The 22,195-nt window shown below is 38.9% G+C and overlaps 1 protein-coding gene across 1 annotated transcript; it reads right to left on the bottom strand.

Annotated features, from left to right (window-relative positions):
* Nucleotides 1–3,182: 3,182 nt before the first annotated feature.
* On the bottom strand, nucleotides 3,183–21,939 carry LOC103234250 (uncharacterized). The gene is given in 5 exon segments (XM_007995955.3): nucleotides 3,183–5,019; nucleotides 5,021–6,566; nucleotides 10,386–10,484; nucleotides 10,961–11,087; nucleotides 21,831–21,939. Coding segments are annotated over 5 exon segments (1,866 nt in total). The 5' UTR covers nucleotides 21,834–21,939; the 3' UTR covers nucleotides 3,183–4,928.
* Between the last annotated feature and the right edge of the window lie 256 nt (nucleotides 21,940–22,195).

Raw genomic sequence — 22,195 nt, forward strand, 5'->3', positions numbered from 1 at the left:
GGAGAAATAGGAACACTTTTACACTCTTGGTGGGACTGTAAACTAGTTCAACTATTGTGGAAAACACTGTGGCGATTCCTCAAGGATCTAGAACTAGAAACAACATGTGACCCAGCCATCGCATTACTGGGGATATACCCAAAGGATTATAAGTCATGCTGCTATAAAGACACATGCACACATATGTTTATTGCGGCACTATTCACAATAGCAAAGACTTGGAATCAACCCAAACATCCATCAGTGACAGACTGGATTAAGAAAATGTGGCACATATACACCATGGAATACTATGCAGCCATAAAAAAGGATGAGTTCATGTCCTTTGTAGGGACATGGATGCAGCTGGAAACCATCATTCTCAGCAAACTATTGCAAGAACAGAAAACCAAATACCGCATGTTCTCACTCATAGGTGGGAACTGAACAATGAGATCACTTGGATACAGGAAGGGGATCGTCACACACCGGGTCCTATTGTGTGTAGGGGGGAGGGATAGCATTAGGAGACATACCTAATGTAAATGACGAGTTAATGGGTGCAGCACACCAACATGGCACACGTATACATATGTAACAAACCTGCATGTTGTGCACATGTACCCTAGAATTTAAAAGTATAATAATAATAAAAAAAAGAAAATAAAGGACGCAGAATTTCTCTTTAAATTCAGAAAGTCAGCTTTGTAACCTGGAAAAAATGTCTTCTTAACATGAAGAATCAGTATTATTTTTTCACCATTGATATTTTCCATCTCTGACTTGAAGCTACAAACTAACTTCAGCAGGAATATTTATAGCTTGTTATGAAGCATCTGTTACACAGCAAGCACTCTCATGTTTGTTTGCTATATTTATATATAAAAACATCCTCATGACTTATAAAGCATCCTTAGTACTTACCTGAAAAAAAAATTGGCTCAATAAATAAATATAGTTATTTCAATTATAGAAAGTGAAAAGAACAACTAAAGAAAAGCAGGTTAAATAGAGTTCTTCAATTAAAAGAAGAAATGAAATGTCCTAAGAATATAAAATATAACTTAATACACTAGTTTTGGAATTACATCTAAACATTATTTTGTGTGCACTACTAAATTTTATAAAAGCATTATAATCCCTGACAAACTCACATAATAATGCCTCAGCAACTATAAAAAAATTATAAAAAACAAGAAAATTATAGTCCAGCATCCGTACCAGGCAAGTCAAAACAAAAATATTTGCATGAGAAGATCCTGAACCATAAGCCATGATATATTACAGTAATAAATTCAACATAAAACATAGTATACATTTGTTTTCAGCATTTTTGAGGTATTCAGTTTTCTAGTAAACTAGTTACCTTATTATTATTATTATTTTTTGGAGATGAGTCTTACTCTTTCACCCAGGCTGTAGTGCATTGGCATAATCTCAGTTCACTGCAAACTCCACCTCCTGGGTTCAAGCAATTCTCCTGTCTCAGCCTCTTGCATAACTGGGACTAGAGGTGTACACCACCATACCCAGCTAATTTTTGTATTTTTAGTAGAGATGGGGTTTCACCATATTGGTCAGACTGGTCTCAAACTCCTGACCTCAGGTGATCCACCTGCCTCAACCTCCCAAAGTGATGGGATTACAGGCGTGAGCCACCGCACACAGCCAATTATTTACTTTATTAAGATGATTTGTTTTGCTCCAATATTGTCTTCTTCTGAATATAGGTACAAATGCATATTCACAAAACACATATACTTTATAATTTTCTTACTCCTAAGGTTTATCTTTAGAGTAATATATGTGTATTTTACCTCTATGTAAATAAAAATTGAGAGTCTGTATGTTTGCAGGCAGAGAGGCCACATGCTTAAAAAAAATTAACAAAATTTTGCCGGGCGCGGTGGCTCACGCCTGTAATCCCAGCACTTTGGGAGGCCGAGGCGGGCGGATCACAAGGTCAGGAGATCGAGACCATGGTGAAACCCCGTCTCTACTAAAAATACAAAAAAAAATTAGCCAGGCGCGGTGGCGGGCGCCTGTAGTCCCAGCTACTCAGGAGGCTGAGGCAGGAGAATGGTGCGAACCCGGGAGGCGGAGCTTACAGTGAGCCACTGCACTCCAACCTGGGCGACAGAGCGAGACTCTGTCTCAAAAAAAAAAATAATAAATTAACAAATTTTTAAATGTTTATTCAGAATTCAGAAATGCATGGATTTTATTAATACTTCTATACAATTCTTATGACCCTGTAACCAAAAGCAACTGCACTATTCAAAATAACTAAATGTGTAGAATAGGTTTGTAATACAAAGGATAAATGCTGGAGGTGATGGATACTTCACTTACCCTGATGTGATTATTACATATTATACACCTGTATCAAAATATTCTATATATGGCATAAATATATACACATACTATGTACCCACAAAAATTTTAAAAAAAAGTTCATATAAGAAAAAAATAAGGCTGGGCGCGGTGGCTCAAGCCTGTAATCCCAGCACTTTGGGAGGCCGAGACGGGCGGATCAGGAGGTCAAGAGATCGAGACCATCCTGGTTAACACGGTGAAACCCCGTCTCTACTAAAAAAATACAAAAAACTAGCCGGGCGAGGTGGCGGGCACCTGTAGTCCCAGCTACTCGGGAGGCTGAGGCCGGAGAATGGCGTGAACCCGGGAGGCGGAGCTTGCAGTGAGCTGAGATCCGGCCACTGCACTCCAGCCTGGGCGACAGAGCTACACTCCGCCTCAAAAAAATAAAAATAAAAAGAAAAAAATAAAAATTTAACCTACAAGAACAATATTCTTTAACCAATTTGCAGTTTAAAGTCACTGGTAAAAGAGATGTTAGTTCATTATGTTACCAAATTGAACACTGTAATCATCTTTTAACTACATTCTTGAGTAAGCTAGATAGGTTAAACTTAGTGGCATAATAACGCATCACTGAATGCACAATGGTCATAATGTTAAAAAAGTTTAATTAAAAAACTAAGTTTACATGTAATCTGAAAAATTTAAATGTACTGCATTTTATTACAGAGAAATATAATTAGTAAAATATTACTAATTTTAACTAAAAATGTTTTTCATTCACTATAATGTAGAAGAATATTACTCTGAACAACTACCTCATATATCACTCAATATTATGTTAACCACAAAGAGCCCCATCACTTAGATTTTCATCACGCATCTTACATTTTAATGTTCTTGTTTTTTTTTTTTTTTTGAGATGGAGTCTCGCCCTGTCACCCAGGCTGGAGCATACATAAGAATAGTGTTTTTTTTTGTTTTTGTTTTTTTTTTTGAGACTGAGTCTTGCTCTGTTGCCCAGGTTACAGGGGAGTGGTGTGATCTCGGCTCACTGCAACCTCCGCCTTTTGGGTTCAAGTGATTCTCCTGCCTCAACTTCCCCAGTAGCTGGGATTACAGGTGTGCACCACAGTGCACAGCTAATTTTTGTAGTTTTTAGTAGATGGGGTTTCACCATATTGGCCAGGTTGGTCTCAAACTCCTGACCTCATGATCTGCCCGTCTCGGCTTCCCAAAGTGCTGGGATTACAGGCGTGAACCACTGCACCCAGCCTAATGTTCTTATTCTTTAATAGAAAAGGTCATAAATACTGACCACCTAATAAAAAAAAATCTCATGTCTTTGATACAGCAACAACTGATCACATGCTTTCACATGTGAATATAATAGCAATGAAGAAGAAAGAGCACGAAGTAATTTGAAAATTGAATTACATGATTATTTGCTTTTCAAAAAACCTGTAATTTTTTAAGGAAAAAAAGTATACTTTGAATGTAATGAAAACTCTGCAAAAAATGTTCTACTTCTTTTAAAGTTACATACAAATAATTTATCCACCAAATTTAGTTTTGGATTATTTTCTATACTCAGCACTCTGATTTAGTGTAGTGTCTGAAGTGCCAGCACCTTAGATATTTCTACTGTGAATCCTCTGATATTTACATAAACTTCGGATTAAATATATTTTTATATCTACTGCATCTGCAAAAATATATTTTAGTATGAATCCTCTGCCGCTTTTTAAGCTGTAGTTTTTGAAAAGGTCTTTCAAAATTTGTTACATTTGCAGGGTTTTCCTCAAATGCAAATTCTCTGATGTTGGCCAGGTGTGGTGGCTCACGCCTGTAATCCCAGCACTTTGAGAGGCTGAGGTGGGCGGATCACCTGAGATCAGGAGTTTGAGATGAGCCTGACCAACATGGAGAAACCCCGTCTCTTCCAAAAATACAAAATTATCCAGGCATGGTGGCACATGCCTGTAATCCCAGTTACTCGGGAGGCTGGAGCAGGAGAATCGCTTGAACCCAGGAGGCAGATGTTGCGGGGAGCCGAGATCACGCCATTGCACTCCAGCCTGGATAACCAGCGAAACTCCATCTCAAAAAAAAAATTCTCTGATGTTAAACAAAGTTTAAGCAACTGCTTCAGGGGTTTCCTCTAGTACAAAATCAGTACAATAAGATTTGTGATACAAGGTACTACAACCCTCTTTATATTTGCAGTGTTTGTCTTCAAAATGATTACTCTTTTTCACATTAAAGGCTTATATTTTCTGAATGCTTTTTGGACAGTAATTGCATTTATAATGCTTTTATTAAGTACTAACTTTCTGATGCTGAATAAGATGTGAGCAGATATTAATGGCTTTTCCACACTCTTTATATTTGTATAATTTTTCTCAAGTATAAATTCTTTTCTGTGCAATAAGGTATGAGCATAAATTAAGCTTTGCCACATTGTTCGCACTTGTAGTTTGTTCCAGTATGAATTATCTTACCTAAAATAAAGTGTGACAACCATTTAAAGACTATCACATTCTTCACATTTTTAGAATTTCTCACCAGTATGATTACTTTTATGCCTATAAGTTTGAGGTGGTGTCAAAATTATTGTCATATCTTTCAGGTTAGTAGGGTTTCTCTCCAGTATAAATTTTCTTATGTTTAATAAGACTTGTGAATTGCTTAAAAGCTTTGCCATAATTTTCACATTTGTAATTTTTCTCCGGTATGAATTATCTTATGTTTAGTAAGGACTGAGGACCATTTAAAAGCTTTGTCACATTCTTCACATTTGTAAGGTTTTTCTCCAGTATGAATTCTCTTATGTTTAGTAAGGTTTGAGGACTGGTTAAAGGCTTTGCCACATTCTTCACATGTGTAGGGTTTCTCTCCAGTATGAATTTTCTTATGTTTAGTAAGTTTTGAGGATTGGTTAAAGGCTTTGCCACATTCTTCACATTTGTATGGTTTCTCTCCAGTATGAATTACCTTATGGATAGTAAGGGTTGAGGGCCATTTAAAACCTTTGCCACATTCTTCACATTTGTAAGGTTTCTCTTCAGTATGAATTTTCTTATGTCTAGTAAGATTTGAGGACTGGTTAAAAGCTTTGCCACATTTTTCACATTCATAGGGTTTCTCTCCAGTATGAATTTTCTTATGTTCAGTAAGTTTTGAGGATTGGTTGAAAGCTTTTCCACATTCTTTACATTTGTAGGGCTTCTCTCCAGTATGAATTATCTTATGTTTAGTTAGGGTTGAAGAGTGTTTAAAAGCTTTACCACATTCTTTACATTTGTAAGGTTTCTCTGCAGTATGAATTATCTTATGTGTAGTAAGGTGTGAGAAATGATTAAAGGCTTTTCCACATTTTTCACATTTGTAGGGTTTTTCTCCCGTATGAATTATCTTGTGTGTAGTAAGGTGTGCAGACTGGTTAAAGGCTTTTCCACATTTTTTACATTTGTAGGGTTTCTCTCCAGTATGAATTATCTTATGTGTAGTGAGGTTTGAGGACTGCTTAAAGGCTTTGCCACATTCTTCACATTTGTAGGGTTTCTCTCCAGTATGAATTTTTCTGTGGGAAGTAAGGGTTGAAGATCGGTTAAAAGCTTTACCACATTCTTTACATTTGTAGGGTTTCTCTCCAGTATGAATTATCTTATGGGTAGTAAGAGTTGAGGATCGGTTAAAAGCTTTGCCACATTCTTCACATTTGTAGGGTTTCTCTCCAGTATGAATTTTCTTATGTTTAATAAGATTTGAGGACTGGTTAAAAGCTTTACCACATTCTTCACATTTGTAGGGTTTCTCTCCAGTATGAATTCTCTTATGTTTAGTAAGAGTTGAGGACCAGTTAAAGGTTTTTCCACATTCTTCACATTTGTAGGAATTTACTCTAGTATGAATTCTGCTATGTTGAGTTAGGCATGAAATCATTCGAAATGATTTGCCACATTCTCTACATTTGAAAGGTTTCTTTTTAGTATGTCTTATCTTATGTCTGTTTGAATTTGAAAATTTATGAATGACTTTTACATATTTATCACATTGAAATATTTTGCTCTGGGTAGCTGTGAGACATTGGTTAAGTCCATTATAACCTCCTTTGTGCATCTTACACTCATCCGCACTTTCACAGCCTTTTCTTAATGGTAAATTCTCATGTCTACGTGTTCCATATCTTTTCAGTGTCGCTTTTTGGAAAGAATCTTTTATATTCTGCTCTGGCCAAAGGTCTTGGGCAAAATGAGAACACATAACTGAAAGAAATAAAAATGACAAATTACTCCACTTGCTAGACTTAGATGAAGACAGTTTACAAATGTAACATATAAAACTAAACAAACTACATTAAGATGGCACAGCAAAATACCATAGGCCCTAAATGCTTCATAGACATATAAATGTAACAAAAACATACTGACCAAAATACATCTGTGGAAAATTTATAAATGAGTTAAGTGTGTGCAGTGCCCCAGGTGAGCATAATGCAAAGAGCCACATAGGAAATAAAACAGTTTATTACATTTACAACACAGCTCTTTCTGCTGCCCAATGTAACAGAGTGCCTTTAGAAGTAAATTGGCAACTCCTGGTTTCTTTTATAAAAGACAAGAAAAATAGTGGCAAAAACATTTTTATTTCTGATTTCCAGGGACTTTTCCAGACACTGGTTTCTGTACTGAAATAAATGGTATATACATTGGAATGGCAGTTTGAGTCTGGTGAGATCAAAGGTGAATGCTACAGTAGCAAAGAGACTGCAATACTATAGGCAGGAAATAGTTGTAGCAAATGATTACTGACTATTAAGAAGAAACATGAACAAACTCCTTTAACTGAAAAAACCTAAAAAATTCCAGACAAGACACATCCCAAGAACATGTTAGAGAAACTCTCAGAATCTCTATCCAAGACCATTGGTTTCAGACTATGCCAGGACAAAGCTGTAATATGAAGATTGTTACAGGTAGTTTGTTTTTAATGTCTAAATTTCAATGAAAGATTACAATGTATACAAAATATTAGGGCAACATAGCCCCATCAGAAATATAAAAATTTCAGAAAGCTACCAATAAAAATAAACATATACAAATTAGTTTTAAAAACCTGAATAATATTCAATGAGGAAAATAGAAAAACAGACAACTATTGAAAATCAGAAGAATGAGGATAACAAAATATTAAAAATATAAAAAAACAGAAATTGTGGAAGTGAAAAATACAAAAAAAAATTTAATATAAGAAAAAATGATGTAAAAATGAAGAAGCTCAACAAACTAGAATACATACAAAGATATTTTTAACAAACACATACATGAGTGCAATTTCAAGTCACAAACAAGTAGAGAATCCTGAAAGCTGCAAGATAAAAGTGATGTGTCATTTATAAGCATAGTCTTATGAGATAACCAGTAAATTTGTCATGAAAATTTTGCAAGCCAGAAGGGAACTGTGTGATTTTGTAATAGTCCTGAAATTAGTTTAAAAAGTATACTGGCACTGTCATTATTAGACTCGACTGCAGAAACCTGCGCTAGTGTCTGCCCTATATATAGAAGTCCTGAAGGATATTCAGTCTGTCCAAAATTAAAATGGGAGTTACAGCTACCCAAGCCTCTTATAACAAACCAACTAAAGGTAGACCCTAGTGCAGACCCAGAAGCCTTGTGATTAAGCTACAACTCCTCTGAACTATAAACCCAGAGGGCATCCCATCACCCTGGAGGCCCAACAGAAGATCTTAACCTTCTGAAACCATTTTATAAAAACTTGAAGAGGGCCAGGCGCGGAGGCTCATGCCTATAATTCAAGCACTTTGGGAGGATGAGGCAGGTGGATCATGAGATCAGGAGTCTGAGACCCGCCTGGCCAATACGGTGAAACTCCGTCTCTACTAAGATACAAAAAAACTGTCCAGGTGTGGTGGTGCACACTTGTAGTCACAGTTACTTGGGAGGCTGAGGCAGGGGAATCACCTGAACCCAGGAGGCAGAGGTTGCAGTGAGAAGAGATCGTGCCACTGCACTCCAGCCTGGTGACAGAGCGGGACTCCGTCTCAAAACAAACAAACAAACAAAACAAAACAAAACAAAACTTGAAGAGCTGTTTGCTCATTCAAATTCATACACACCAATGCAAAACTATATTGTGCTCATTGTAAAATGTGAAATAGAGGTTCCTCTTCAAAGGGACTTTTCTCCTCATCTAATTAGGAATAAATAGTAACTTCTCTTAGAAGCAAAATGTATTCAGAGACCTGTGCTAACATTCTTAGATATCTGCTAGCCATAATAAACTAATCAATGTACTTTGTGTTCTTAGCTCCCACATGTTAGCCTAAATATTTGCCCTTGCATGCTTATACTGGTCCAAGCAAGCATTAGGTCATAGCCTGTTCCTATTCCTTATTTGGAGGTGTTTTCACCTTTCTCAGCATTCCACAAGTTGCTCCCTCCTTCCTTTGTTCTCCTCTGCCTTTGCCTCTTTTAGAAAGTTCTAAGTTGCTAGCCAATTGGGACAAATACAGAATGTGAGGTCCCGTTGCAGCCAGTGGAAACCGGACACAGCAGTAGGGTGAACACATCAGGTTATAAGTGACCCTGTCTTCTTTGTTCAGTGCATTCTTGTGGCAAAACTGCTGGCGAATGTACTCTTTCTGCAGAAAGTAAACTAGCCTTGCTGAGAGATCCTTTGTCTCTCAAAGGATTTTTGTGACATCAAGCACCTGTTCCCAATACTATTGTCAATGCTTCCATTTTAATATAGCACTGGAAGTATGTGGCAGAATTAGTAAAAAAAAAAATGTTTAAGCCATTGAAATTGAAGACAAATAAGTAAAAGTTGCTGGTTGTAGATCATATAATCTTATATATAGAAAACCATCAACCATAGTACATTAAAACCTGTCTAAACTAATAAATAGACTCAGTAAATTAGCAAAATATAAAATTAACATAAAAGTATAAATTATGGTTCCATATATTTAAAACAAACTATCTGAAAAAGAAAACAATCTATTTATAATAGCATCAAAATAATAAATTTCTGAGAACAAATTTAACCAAAGAGGTAAAACATTTTTACACTGGAAGATATAAGATATCATAGAAAGAAACTAGAGAAGACACAAATAAATTTTAAAATATTTTATGTCTATGGATTGAAAGAATAAATATTGTTAAAGTGTCATGTTACACAAAGTAACCTACAGATTCAATAAACTCCCTATCAAAATTCTACTGGTGGCCAGGCGTGGTGATCACACCTGTAATCCTAGCATTTAGAGGCCAAGGCAGGTGGATCACCTGAGGTCAGGAGTTTGAGACCAGCCTGACTAACATGGAGAAATGCTGAGGTGGAGGTTGCAGTGAGCCGAGATCACACCATTGCATTTCAGCCTGGGTAACAAGAGCGAAAAAAAAAAAAAAAAAATCTAGTGGCAGTTTTTACAGTAATGAAAAATACAATTCTAAAACATACATGAAACTACAATAAACTTTGAATAGCCAAAGCAATCTTGAGGTAAAAGAACAAAGCATAGCGGCATCATACTTTATAATTTCAAACTCTATTTCAAGACTGTAGTAATACAAACAGGATGGAATGTGCAGAAAAATGAACAAAAAAAACCCCTCAATGGAACAGAAACCACTACTCACACATTTCAAACATGATGCAAAAACAGAATTTAAAAAATTGTTTAACAGAGAGTTTTTCAAAATTATGCAGATATTTGTGTGTCCCCCAAAACAATGAAAAAGCAGTCAGACTGTGCAGTCTCTTATATGCCACAAAAAGGACTTTGGCTCTAACTGTAAACTTGAAGATCACCAAAGGGAAAGTAGAAGATGCCCCCATGTGAGGGAAAAAAAAAAAAAAAAAAAAAGAAAGAAGAAGAAAAGAAAAGAAAAGAACGAAAAGAAAAGAAAAGAAAAAAGAAAGAAACCTCAGGCTTCCAAGAAACTATTTTCTTTGGAACACAGCTTCCGAAATCACATTTTAAGGACTGGCTTTCTCCTTGACCTTTGGACCTCTCATCTCTGCTGTCTATTGTATTCATTTTCACTTTCACCTACCTGGGGGTTTGGCCACCATGATCTCATGTCTCTTCATACTCCAGGCCTCTTTTCCTTGCTCTAGACAAGTGATCAGGTCTGGCTTAGAAACAGCAATACCTGTTTTATTAAAAATAAGTAATATAAATCCTGCTCATGTTCTCTAATGACCAATCTAGTAATGTGCTTAGATAGTAAATCCCAAAATACTAATTTATAACAGACATTTCCAAATATTAAAAAAATATTTTTGATTTGTAGGTTCTTAGTTTTACTATCCAGTACTACTGAATCAAAAATTGGTGTTGGCAATTACATTTTAAGGTATGGGCAAAAATATTTTATGCCACAAAATTTGTGGAATTTAGTAATCTAGAGTGAAGGATACAGATTAGCTCAGGAATTTGGAAAGTTAAGGTAAAAATGAGACATCTTGAACAAATTCTTTTCTACATGTACTAATCCTCAAGGTTTTCTTGAAAACAGGGATCTGAAACTAATGTATGCAAAGCACACTTTACCAAAAAAAATTCCACAAAGAAAAGAAATAAAACCTTTAGGGTATATTAGAAATTGTGTATTGAAGTTATTCTCACCCAGGAAGACCAGGTTTCTGTAGTTCTCTAACATCACATTTCTATATAAATTCCGCTGTGCAGTGTCCAGGCATTGCCACTCCTTCAGAGAGAATTCTATGGCCACATCCCTAAATGTCAATGGTCCCTGAAAAATACACACACATACACACGCACGCACACACACACATACACACACACACACACACGATTACCAAGTGGTTATGAAAAGCATTTTTAATTTGACTCGAGGTGAAATGAGAGAGTAAAGGTAATTTTCTGACTTATAGGAGGAACTAAAATTATAAAATAATTTTCTATTATTTAGAAATATAAATATTCTCTAATGTATTTTTTAACTCTAAGAAAAGAGAGTGGCATAAGATCCACAATATCAGTGTATACATGATACTTTTCTGGATGACATAGTATAAAATTAAGGGCATAAAAATGTATATTTTTTGAGTGCTGTATATGCATTGTAGAGAATGAATTGTGTATGTTTTTCAGATGGAAAAGACAGGTTGAATTAGAAGGTACTTTTTAAATTTTAATGTGTACAATAAACTGGAGAACTTGTTAATGCAGGTTGTTTTTTCAGATGATCTGAAATAAAGTCTGATTGTCTGAATTTCTAACAAGCTCACCAGTAAGGTCAATGTTTTTGGTCAAGAATAATATTTTGTCAAACATCCAGTAAGGGGAAGAGTCCTGTGTTTTTCCTAATTTTTCTGACCTGTAAACAAAGAGCTTTGACTTTCCAAAGACGAATATATGCAAAAAAAAACCCAAAAAAAACCAAAAAAAAAACCCAAAAAACTAAGAAAAAAGGGCAGCTGCTGGATTAACTGTGATGGTTTATGTACATTAGCTGCATTAAGACAATAATGAAGAGAAAAATAATTAACTCTATAGTGACAAAATCTGTCAGAGAACTCTTTAACCAAGTGAATCATTAACATGAACTGCACTAGGACAAATTTTTATGATGTGCTGATGCACACGGAATGACACAGCATCACGGCTGTGATACTGCCCCTCCAAAACTAAATTACAGTCTGAATTTTAACATTAAAAAATCAGTTTTATGCAAAGTTCAGGATACAGATATCTTCCCTGTTCTATAATTTGTAATAGCAATTTTAAGTCATCTTTCTTTAGCACCCTAGACAGCAGGTATCTCCTGACAATTTTTTTTTTAGAACTTTCTGGGTAACAAATGCCTTCTTGTTTAACTAAGCATTTCCTTAATCCTGTTTTGCATAGAGGTAATGGAGAATATAGATGGAACCTCAACATTACATGTTTTCCATATTTACAAATGACTCCAGCTTTCCGCCAATAGAAATTTTGAGTATCCACACCTTTTCATGTTCAACAGTGACAAAGGGAACATTTTTAATAGTGCAGATTATAAATTCGTGGTAGGAATTCTGCATGGCATATAAGAAGCCACAATGTGAAGAATGTAGAAAGGGCTCTGGTATATAGAAACAAATATTTTTCAGACACCCTTGACTATCACAAAATGTTTTAAAAGTAGTTAAACTCTTTAGGGAGGAATAATACAATAGAGAAGTAATGATTTGCATGGCATTCTAGGAGGCACAGTGGACAAAGCTCTTGATCTGAGACATGTTTTGCTTAAAAAAAAAAAAAAGCCATTTTTTCTTCTTTCTCCTCCTTTTCTGGGAATCCTTTTCAGATGGGATTCTTTGAACAAATTACAGCTGCATATTGAAAATATGTCTTTAAAGATGTCAGCATCACCTGCTTATCTGCTACCATGAGACCCACAGGCAGAAGGATCAAGACTGGCAGAAAAAGCTCACTCATTTCTGTCCTTTATAACGGAAGAGATTCAGGAACAATGGGCTGCTCCATGGAGATCAAAACACGTTTCACTTTTCCTGTTCTCAGGTGCCCTCCCCTGTCACAGACACCAGCAATTTCTGCTACAATAATGAAAATATGGGCCATGGCTGGGGTTGGTGGCTCACTCCTGTAATCCCAGTACTTTGGGAGGCCGAGGCAGGCAGATCATGAGGTCAGAAGATCGAGACCATCCTGGCTAACACAATGAAACACCGTTTCTACTAAAAATACAAAAAATTAGCCAGGCGTAGGGGCATGTACCTGTAGTCCCAACTACTAGGGAGGCTGAAGCAGGGGAATCACTTGAACCCAGGAGGCAGAGGTTGCGGTGAGCTGAGATCACACCACTGCACTCCAGTGAAACTCCATCTCAAAAAAAAAAAAAAAGAAAAGGAAAAGAAAATATGGGCCACATTGCCCTGTCCCTACCAAACCCAAACAGAAAGTTCTGTGGCCACCCTTTAGTGCAAAGGTAGAACTTAACACATCAATGTACCTGGAACACCTCATACTTGATTCTGGCCTCAACTTAGAGTCACATGAAGCACTTCATTACTACAACATGGATGCTTCCCCCAAGAACAATAAACAGAATCCATGGAAAGGGCACAAGTAAAGAGATTTCTGCAAATTGGCCATGGAATCCTAATGAGAAGCCTGGGCTGATAACCACTTAGCTACGCATTGCCTCTCAAGCCTTAATGAGCTTATAAATCACTTGGTAATTTTGACTTCATTCTATGTAATGTGATTCTGCAGGTTTGGAAAGGGTCCATGAATGGGATTTTAAACAAGTTCCCTGTCAATGCTGATGTTGCTCCCCCAGGCTCATTATTAGCATTAGAGAAAGCAGACACAGCACAGGGTCCTTTACACTCAGCACTCTTGTCACAACCAAATACTTCTAGTACAAATAAAGACAACACATCTCTGCCAGGCACGGTGGCTCATGCCTGTAATCTCAGCACTTTGGGAGGTCGAGGCAGGCGGATCACATGAGGTTGAGTTTGAGACCAGCCTGACCAACATGGAGAAACCCAGTCTCTACTAAAAATACAAAAAATTAGCCAGATGTGGTGGTGATTGCCTGTAATCCCAGCTACTCGGGAGGCTGAGGAAGGAGAATCACTTTCGCACCAAGGGGGAAACTCTGTCTCTAAATAAACAAAATAAATAAAACCCATCTCCATCCTAAAGTATCATATTCTTTGCTGGTTTATTAAAGTTTACAGAGGAAACACAAGGCAGCAATGTCTGAATAAGCCTGCATTTGGCAACAACATGTACACATGTACTAATGCAAGATACATTAAGTGGGAACTATGTACTCAAAAGGATGTTAAAAGAGCACTGTGTTGGCAATAACACATTACGTGATTTCATCATCATAACACCCTGAAAGCTGTTATTGTTTAGTAATTCTTAGGATTTAATTAAAGAGCCCAGTCTTTCTATTTTTTCTTGTTTCTCTGTCATTGATTTTTTTTTTTTAATTGTATAGAAGAAAAGCTAAATATAGACAGATAAGAAGAATACAGAAAGGAAGATTTAATGTATTTTAGAGAAGTTTTTACCATATTTATATTTAATTTTATGTAACTTGCAGAGCAGCTACTGGATTTGCAAAAGTAAAAAACAAGTTGTTGGCCGGGCGCGGTGGCTCAAGCCTGTAATCCCAGCACTTTGGGAGGCCGAGACGGGCGGATCACGAGGTCAGGAGATCGAGACCATCCTGGCTAACACGGTGAAACCCTGTCTCTACTAAAAAATACATAGCCAGGCAAGGTGGCGGGTGCCTGTAGTCCCAGCTACTCGGGAGGCTGAGGCAGGAGAATGGCATAAACCCGGGAGGCGGAGCTTGCAGTGAGCTGAGATCGGGCCACTGCACTCCAGCCTGGGTGACAGAGCGAGACTCCGTCTCCAAAAAAAAAAAGAAAAAAAAAAGAAAACAAGTTGTTAAACAGAATGTTTCTGCAAGCACTGGTTTTAATAAAAAAAATTAAAAATTAAGACCCTAAAATACACACTTTATTTTTACCATTTATCTGTTTTGGGGTTTTAGGAGATTGTGAGCACCAACTCTAGAAAGGCAGCAGGATTCACCAGACAAAAACTCTGATCTCGTCTTCTTTTTTTTTTTTTTTTTGAGACGGAGTCTTGCCCTGTCACCCAGGCTGGAGTGCAATGGCATGATCTCAGCTCACTGCAACCTCCAGCTCCTGGATTCAAGAGACTCTCTTGCCTCAGCCTCCCAAGTAACTGGGATTACAGGTGCACGCTAGCACTCCAGAGTAATTTTTGTATTTTTTTTTTTTTTAGTAGAGATTGGGTTTCACCATATTGGTCAGGCTGGTCTCAAACTCCTGACGTTATGATCCGCCCACCTTGCCCTCCCAAAGTGCTGGGATTACAGGCGTAAGCCACCGCGCCTGGCCCAAAACTCTGATTTCTTCTAACAAATTGTGTGAGGCAAGACTCCAGAGTGGGGCCAGACCTAAATAAGGCCTCCAAATAGGTTAAATCGAAACAGAACTGGGGCACGGAGAGGACTCTGTGTAGAATTATGTTCTCTATGCCACTGGGATATTTCCAGTTCTTTTTTTCCCAGGCTTACCTAACAGAAACTTAAATCCCAGAGTTTGTGTAATTTTAATCTTTTTAAGCCACTGCCCCCTCAATTTTATAACATATACTAATCAGAAATTTAAAGAAATATTTTAAGGTTTTCTAGGGTAATTTTATTATAAGATATATATGTATTCTTAGCAAGGTAAAAGAAACAGAAATAGGCTGGGTGCAGTGACTCATGTCTGTAATCCCAGCACTTTTGGAGGCTGAGGTGGGAGGATCACAAGGTCAGGAGTTCGAGACCAGCCTGGTCAAGATGGTGAGGCCCTGTCTCTACTAAAAATACAAAAATTAGCCAGGTGTGGTGGTGTGCACCTGTAGTCCCAGCTAGTTGGGAAGCTGAAGCAGATGAATTGCTTGAACCTGGGAGGCAGAGGTTGCAGTGAGCTGAGATCATGCGATTGCACTCCAGCCTGGGTGACAGAGCAAGACTCTGTCTCAAAAAAAAAAAGAGATCAGAGTTTTTGTCTGGTGAATCCTGTCACTGTACTCCAGCCTGTTCGACAGAGCAAACCTGTGTCTCAAAAAAAAAAAAAAAAAAAAAAAAAGTAAGAGCTCAATAAGAACATGTACACAAAAAAAGAAACAACAGATAATGAGGCCTAGTAAGGGTGGAGGCTGAGATGACAAGGAGAATTTGAATAAATATTTGTTTGGTGTTATGCTTAGTACCTCTGTGACAACATAATCGACACCAAACCCCCGTGATACAATTTTACCTATATAAGAAACCTGCACGTGTACCCCTGAACCAAAATCAAAAGTTAAAAGAAAAAAACTTCATGGGTGGGGAAAAGTGCAATGTAGGTGGAAGGATTGTAGGTTTTTGCTACATATAGATAGCGGTCCCAGTGGGGCTGTACTCTGATTTATTTGTGCCTATGCAGGCAGATGAGATTATGAACAGGTGGTCCAGAACCCTAGCTTGGTGGAGAAAACAGTTTGCTGCTGCAGATTCAGCGTCTGGGGGTTGGGATATGCCAGGAGACTTGTAGACACTCTTGTGGGATTTTGGCAAGAAACACTAGGATCCACAATGATGTGGTAAAAGTCCCGAGGATGATGACTAGTCTTGAGAGGGATGTGGATACGTCAGTGTCTAGTGTGTGTTTGTGAGTGGGTGGGACTCCTGTGGTGGCAGCTGCAAGAAAAGGGGGTCTGTCATCAGAGGTCCTTTCCTCCAAGTTTTCAGTCCACAGTCACCCTGGGAGGAGACCTGGAATCACAAGACAATGGGCAGTGTGACAGCCTGTGTACATGAGAGCAGAGCCTCCCATTCCCAGACACCCAGAGTTCCATTCGAGGCCAGGCCTCTGTGATATCTTTTTTCTGGTATCAAATCTGTAGAGTTTGCTGAACACTAAGCAATTCTCTAATACCTACTAATTATCTGAAATTTGAATTCTGACACTACCCAGAGTCAGCACAGACCTTGATTCAGGGTTCGGTCCCACAACATTGTCCTCATTACAGATGCCAGTCACAAACCCCATAGGCCCATCTATGCTTCTGAGCTACTAGTAGTTTAAAATGTGGGGATTCCCATAACCTCCCTCTAGTTCAATAATTTGATAGAGCTACTCGCAGAACTCAGCAAACATTGTAGTTATGTTTACTGGTTTATTATAAAAGATACAACCCAGAAAAAGTCAAATGAAAGAAATGTAGAGGATAAAGAAAAGAGGTGGGGAAAAATGAAACACATACATAATCCTGGAAAATAGCTGTGATTAATAACATTCATCCTTTGTGTGCTTTAGCAACAGTTTATGAAAAGAAACACTTTTTTTTTTTTTTTTTTCTCCCTCAGACGGAGTCTTGCTCTGTCGCCAGGGTGGAGTGCAGTGGCACGATCTCGGCTCACTGCAAACTCCGCCTCCCGCTTCAAGGGATTCTTCTGCCTCAGCCTCTCAAGTAGCTGGGACTACAGGCACATACCACCACGCCCGGCTAATTTTTGTATTTTTAGTAGAGACAGGGTTTCACCATCTTGGCCAGGCTGGTCTTGAACTCCTCACATCGTGATCCTCACGCCTCAGCCTCCCAAAGTGTTGGGATTACAGGCGTGAGCCACCACACCTGGCCAGAAACACCCTTCTTATTATGACTAGAAGGTGCTCCCTTTTCTTACCTATCACATAGCCAGATATATACTCTACACATTTTCTTCCTTTTCTCATTAAAATTTAAAAATCAGCTGAATTTTTGAGTAGGTGTTGGAATTTGTCTTTACTGGTCTAAATAAAATACTTTATTTATCTTTTTAATTCGTATTTTTTTTGAGGCAGAATGCAATGGCACGATATCGGCTCACCACAACCTCTGCCTCCTGGGTTCAAGGGATTCTCCTGCCTCAGCCTCCCGAGTGGCTGGGATTACAGGCATGTACCACCATGCCCGGCTAATTTTGTATTTTTAGTAGAGACAGGGTTTCTTTGTGTTGGTCAGGCTGGGTCTCAAACTCCTGACCTCAGGTAAAATGCCCACCTCAGCCTCCCAAAGTGCTAGGATTACAGGCGTGAGCCACCATGCACAGAAATAAAATACTTCTTAATCAAACTTCACTTAACTTTATTTTTTTTCCCACAGGCTCCTGAACTTTGAGCTACCCTGAGTGTGAGTCAACATACAACCCCATTTTATGACCCTCCTACAAACATGCTGACTTCAGGGTAAAACATTCTCTGATCTAAAATCTGATTTTTTCCCCTCTCCATTTGCCATTCCCCTCCCACCTTTTTTCTAATCTTTTATGCTCCTCCCTAGGAAACAAAGCCTTTGTCTGCCTAAACTTTGCAAGCGATAAAGATTATATAGTTGGTACTTCCTCCTGTTGCAATATTCCTCTGGAATTCATTTTTTTTTTTTTTACACAAATCTAACTTTGCTTTATTTTACAAAGTCTAGAAAGTGCCTCAAAACAATAAAAAAGTTTCTCATCAGTAAGACTCCCGGTTTCCCTTCATCTTAACCTTAACTGCATTTGCCTGTGGGGCCCCAGCTTTCCAGGGCTTTGGAGATTCTCTTAGGATAAAGACTTCTTCCATGGCTGGGGTGAGCAGGCTGGGACATCTGCAGGGGAGGCTCCCCAGAAAGAACTAACTGGGCGTTTAATAACCTTTTATAGTAGGCTTAATAATATTAGCCTTAGGTTGCAGTCACTGGGTTCGAGCTTTAATTTCCACATCAGATTTATTCCCTTGGTTTTTGAAACTGAAAACTCCAATGAAATCACTCAAACATTGTGTTCATACAAAAAAAGGAAATTTTTGGTGCTTACATTTTATACCTCAATTAGAAAAGCAAATGCACCTATTCCTTTTCAACAATAAACATATTATTTTAGTATTTCTATAAAAAATCATGTAGTAAACAATTCGTCATGGGAACACTTCTAAGAGGTACCTTCTAAGAGGTACCAAGTTTCATCTCATAAAATTTAGCATGAAACTTAAAAATCAAGACAACAGGATATGGGACAGAAATATTCACTGTCACAACTTTACCCTGCAAAAAGAAAAATTGATGTTTTCATGAATCTATGTAACTCACCAATTATACACCACATTCTCTTGTGGAAAACTATTTATTTTCTACAGCCAAAATGGAAGAGAGACTTTTCCTAATTTTCTCCTTGATAACATTCTAAAAGCTAAGACTTGGAATTCTGTTTAGAATCACCCAGCCACAAGCACACCTGAGAAAAATTTTAAACTCACACTGACAAAGGAAAAGGTAAACGAGAATTCTTAAATGGAATATATGATTAGATTTTATTTTTTCTAAAACCCACTTCTTTTACGCCCTGTGCAAATATTTTTGTGCCTTTTAAACTTCACTAATTAAATGCAATTTACAATTAAAAGAAGCTGAAGTCAAAATAAGTGAACAAATCTTTTCAAGGTGACAAACCCACGGAGTGACAGTGCTGATTAGAAAACAGATGTGTCTGACCTATGTGTCAAGTCAGGCCATTCAATCACTTGAAAGATTCTCCCACCCACTCCTGCTCACTAAAGTTCTCAAAGACCAGCCTCTCAAGACACTGCACTATACCCCAGTGACTGCCCCAAGTGCATTTTACTTTGCAAGTTCTTGCACCATCTCACTGGGGTGACTTTTTTCTGTCTTTTGGGATACTATTTGTTCTTTCACAAATCTTAGAGAATCCAGGGGGTAAAAATTATTTTTGCATTTTTCTCTCAATACCAGCATCTGACTGGCTGACCAGCAATGTGTCTCTAAGAAATAGAAGCTGCGTTGGGTGAAGTCAATCTTTTTTTTTTTTTTTTTTTTTTTGATACAGAGTCTCGCTCTTTCGCCCAGGCTAGAGTGCAGTGGTGCAATCTCGGCTTACTGCAACCTCTGCCTCCCGGGTTCAAGCAATTCTTCTGCCTCAGCCTCCCTAGTAGCTGGGATTACAGGTGTGTGCCGCCATGCCTGGCTAATTTTTGTATTTTTAGTAGAGATGGGGTTTCACTATATTGGCCATGCTGGTCTCAAACTCCTGACCTCGTGATCTGCCCGCCTCGGCCTCCCAAAGTGCTGGGATTACAGGTGTGAGCCACCGTGCCCAGCCGGGTGAAGTCAATCTTAATGTCTCAAGGAGTTAGCTTTTCAAAGGCAGAGTACACCAGGAGACTGCACTCAGGCCCAGGGTATCTACCTGCTCCCTTGATGGGATACACTTCATACCTCAGGTTGTCCTATGAGAGAAAATGACCCAGGAGCTGATATTCACTAGACACTCTAGCCAACAGAGTCACCGTGGTGGGCATCTTGGTTTATCCCCAGACAGTACTGAAAACCCAGGACCAGGAAAAAACTAAAGAGTGGCTGATGATCCATCACCCCATAAAGTTTCCAAATGGAAACCTTGACCCAACACCATTCTGATAGGAACTCTGTGCCTAGGGAAGATAAAAGGAAAAGAGACACAGAAATTTTTTTTTAACCATACGGTGTCAGGGATTATTATTTGCTTTCTTCTCATGGGAAATATTTACAAACAGAAGACAATGTTTTAAATAGTGCCATCCAATGGTTTGCCACAGAATTATTAACTGAAATATAATAAAATGTAAAATAAAGGGCAAATAATTGATAATATGTATCAGGGAGGGGAAGGTGGCATTTGGGAATGTCAATGACACTGGAAATTTAGTATTTTACTGTAAATCAGAGTTAATCTGGAAGAACAGGGAGTAAGAACTAGACTTGAGACCCTGCTTGAGACACGTATGAAAAATGCAGGGGAAAAGAAGTCCCCTGTGGACTGTGCAAATAATTCAGTGGCAGGCAATTAGACTGAGGTGGCTCTAGTCCCTGGGGTCCTCCTTTTTAAAAAAATCTAACTAATAATGTATTTTTTAGTAAATTACCACATCGGGAAAAACAAAATTCAGGCTTAACCAGCTATAAACTGCCAATTAAACTCTGATTACATAACTTGAAAATTGCCAACACGATCGTACAAATTAAGAGACTACATAACTGTACCTAACCAATTACTAAATTTGATGTTCTTCATCATGCACCTTACAAAAGTGTTTTATTCAAGCCTCCCATGGACCACAAACTACAAGCCATAGCTGAGTGCTCTACAATACTTGAACCACTTTTTAAGTTCTTTAATACTTTTGCGGTGACTCCTATAAGTTTGTTTGTTTTTTTTTTTTTTTTTTTGAGACGGAGTTTCCCTCCTGTTGCCCAGGCTGGAGTGCAGTAGCGCGATCTTGGCTCACTGCAACCTCCGCCTCCCGGGTTCAAGCGATTCTCCTGCCTCAGCCTCCTGAGTAGCTGGGATTGCAGGCGCACGCCATGACGCCCGGCTAATATTTGTGTGTTTTTTTTTTTTTTTTTAATTGAGACGGGGTTTCACCATGTTGGCCAGGATGGTCTTGAACTCCTGACCTCAGATGATCCGCCCGCCTCGGCTTCCCAAAGTGCTGAAACTACAGGCGTGAGCCACAGCGCCCGTCCCCCCATACATTTTTAATAGAAAAGAAAGAGGAACTGGGAACCCCAAAGACCAAAGCTGTTTCCATTCATGAACCCGCACCCCGAGTCAGGATTCTCCCCTGACGACCCTCCCGTGGTCCCTGCTCAATCAGGGAGAGACGCGGTGCTGCGGATGCAGAGCTGCCCAGAGAGGGCTCCAGTCCAGGGCACAGTCACTGTGCAGGGAAGAGACAGGACGCCCGGGCACGGCTGTCAGCGCAGCCGCCATCTTATGGCTGAAGGGGACTAGGGTCGAGCTGGGCAAAAAGAACTCAGAGCGCAGATTGTGGAGCTGACTACAGGGAGGCCCGAGTCCCGCCACAGCCGCTTCCCACCGGTTTCAACCAACCCCTTTCCCCTCTTGGGATGGCGCACCCGGCACTCTCACCATTTCTAGGCTTCCAGGGGGTCCCGGCGTCTTAGTTGTGGATCACCCAATACCTGCAGGTTACAGGGACACAGAGGCTGGGCCTCTAGGAGCAGAGGACACAGAGCAGAGAAGACAAGACCTGGAGCACAGGCTGCAGCGAGAGACAAAGGCCCCGCCACATCCCGGAAGACGCCCTGTGTGCTCCAGCTGCGTTCCTGATTGGACGGTTCCCAGCCCAGCGTCTCTGATTGGATAATATTTAAGGCATGTCTTTTCAGGCCGTGAGTGAAAGAAGATGTGATTCGTTGCTGGGCTGAAAGAAGAAAGAGTGACAGTCTAGGCTGCCGCCTTCTCAGACAGGGCTTCCTTCCTGAGCTGAGTCA

The sequence above is a fragment of the Chlorocebus sabaeus genome, chromosome 6, assembly GCF_047675955.1.
Source record: "Chlorocebus sabaeus isolate Y175 chromosome 6, mChlSab1.0.hap1, whole genome shotgun sequence".
Lineage (NCBI taxonomy): Eukaryota > Metazoa > Chordata > Mammalia > Primates > Cercopithecidae > Chlorocebus > Chlorocebus sabaeus.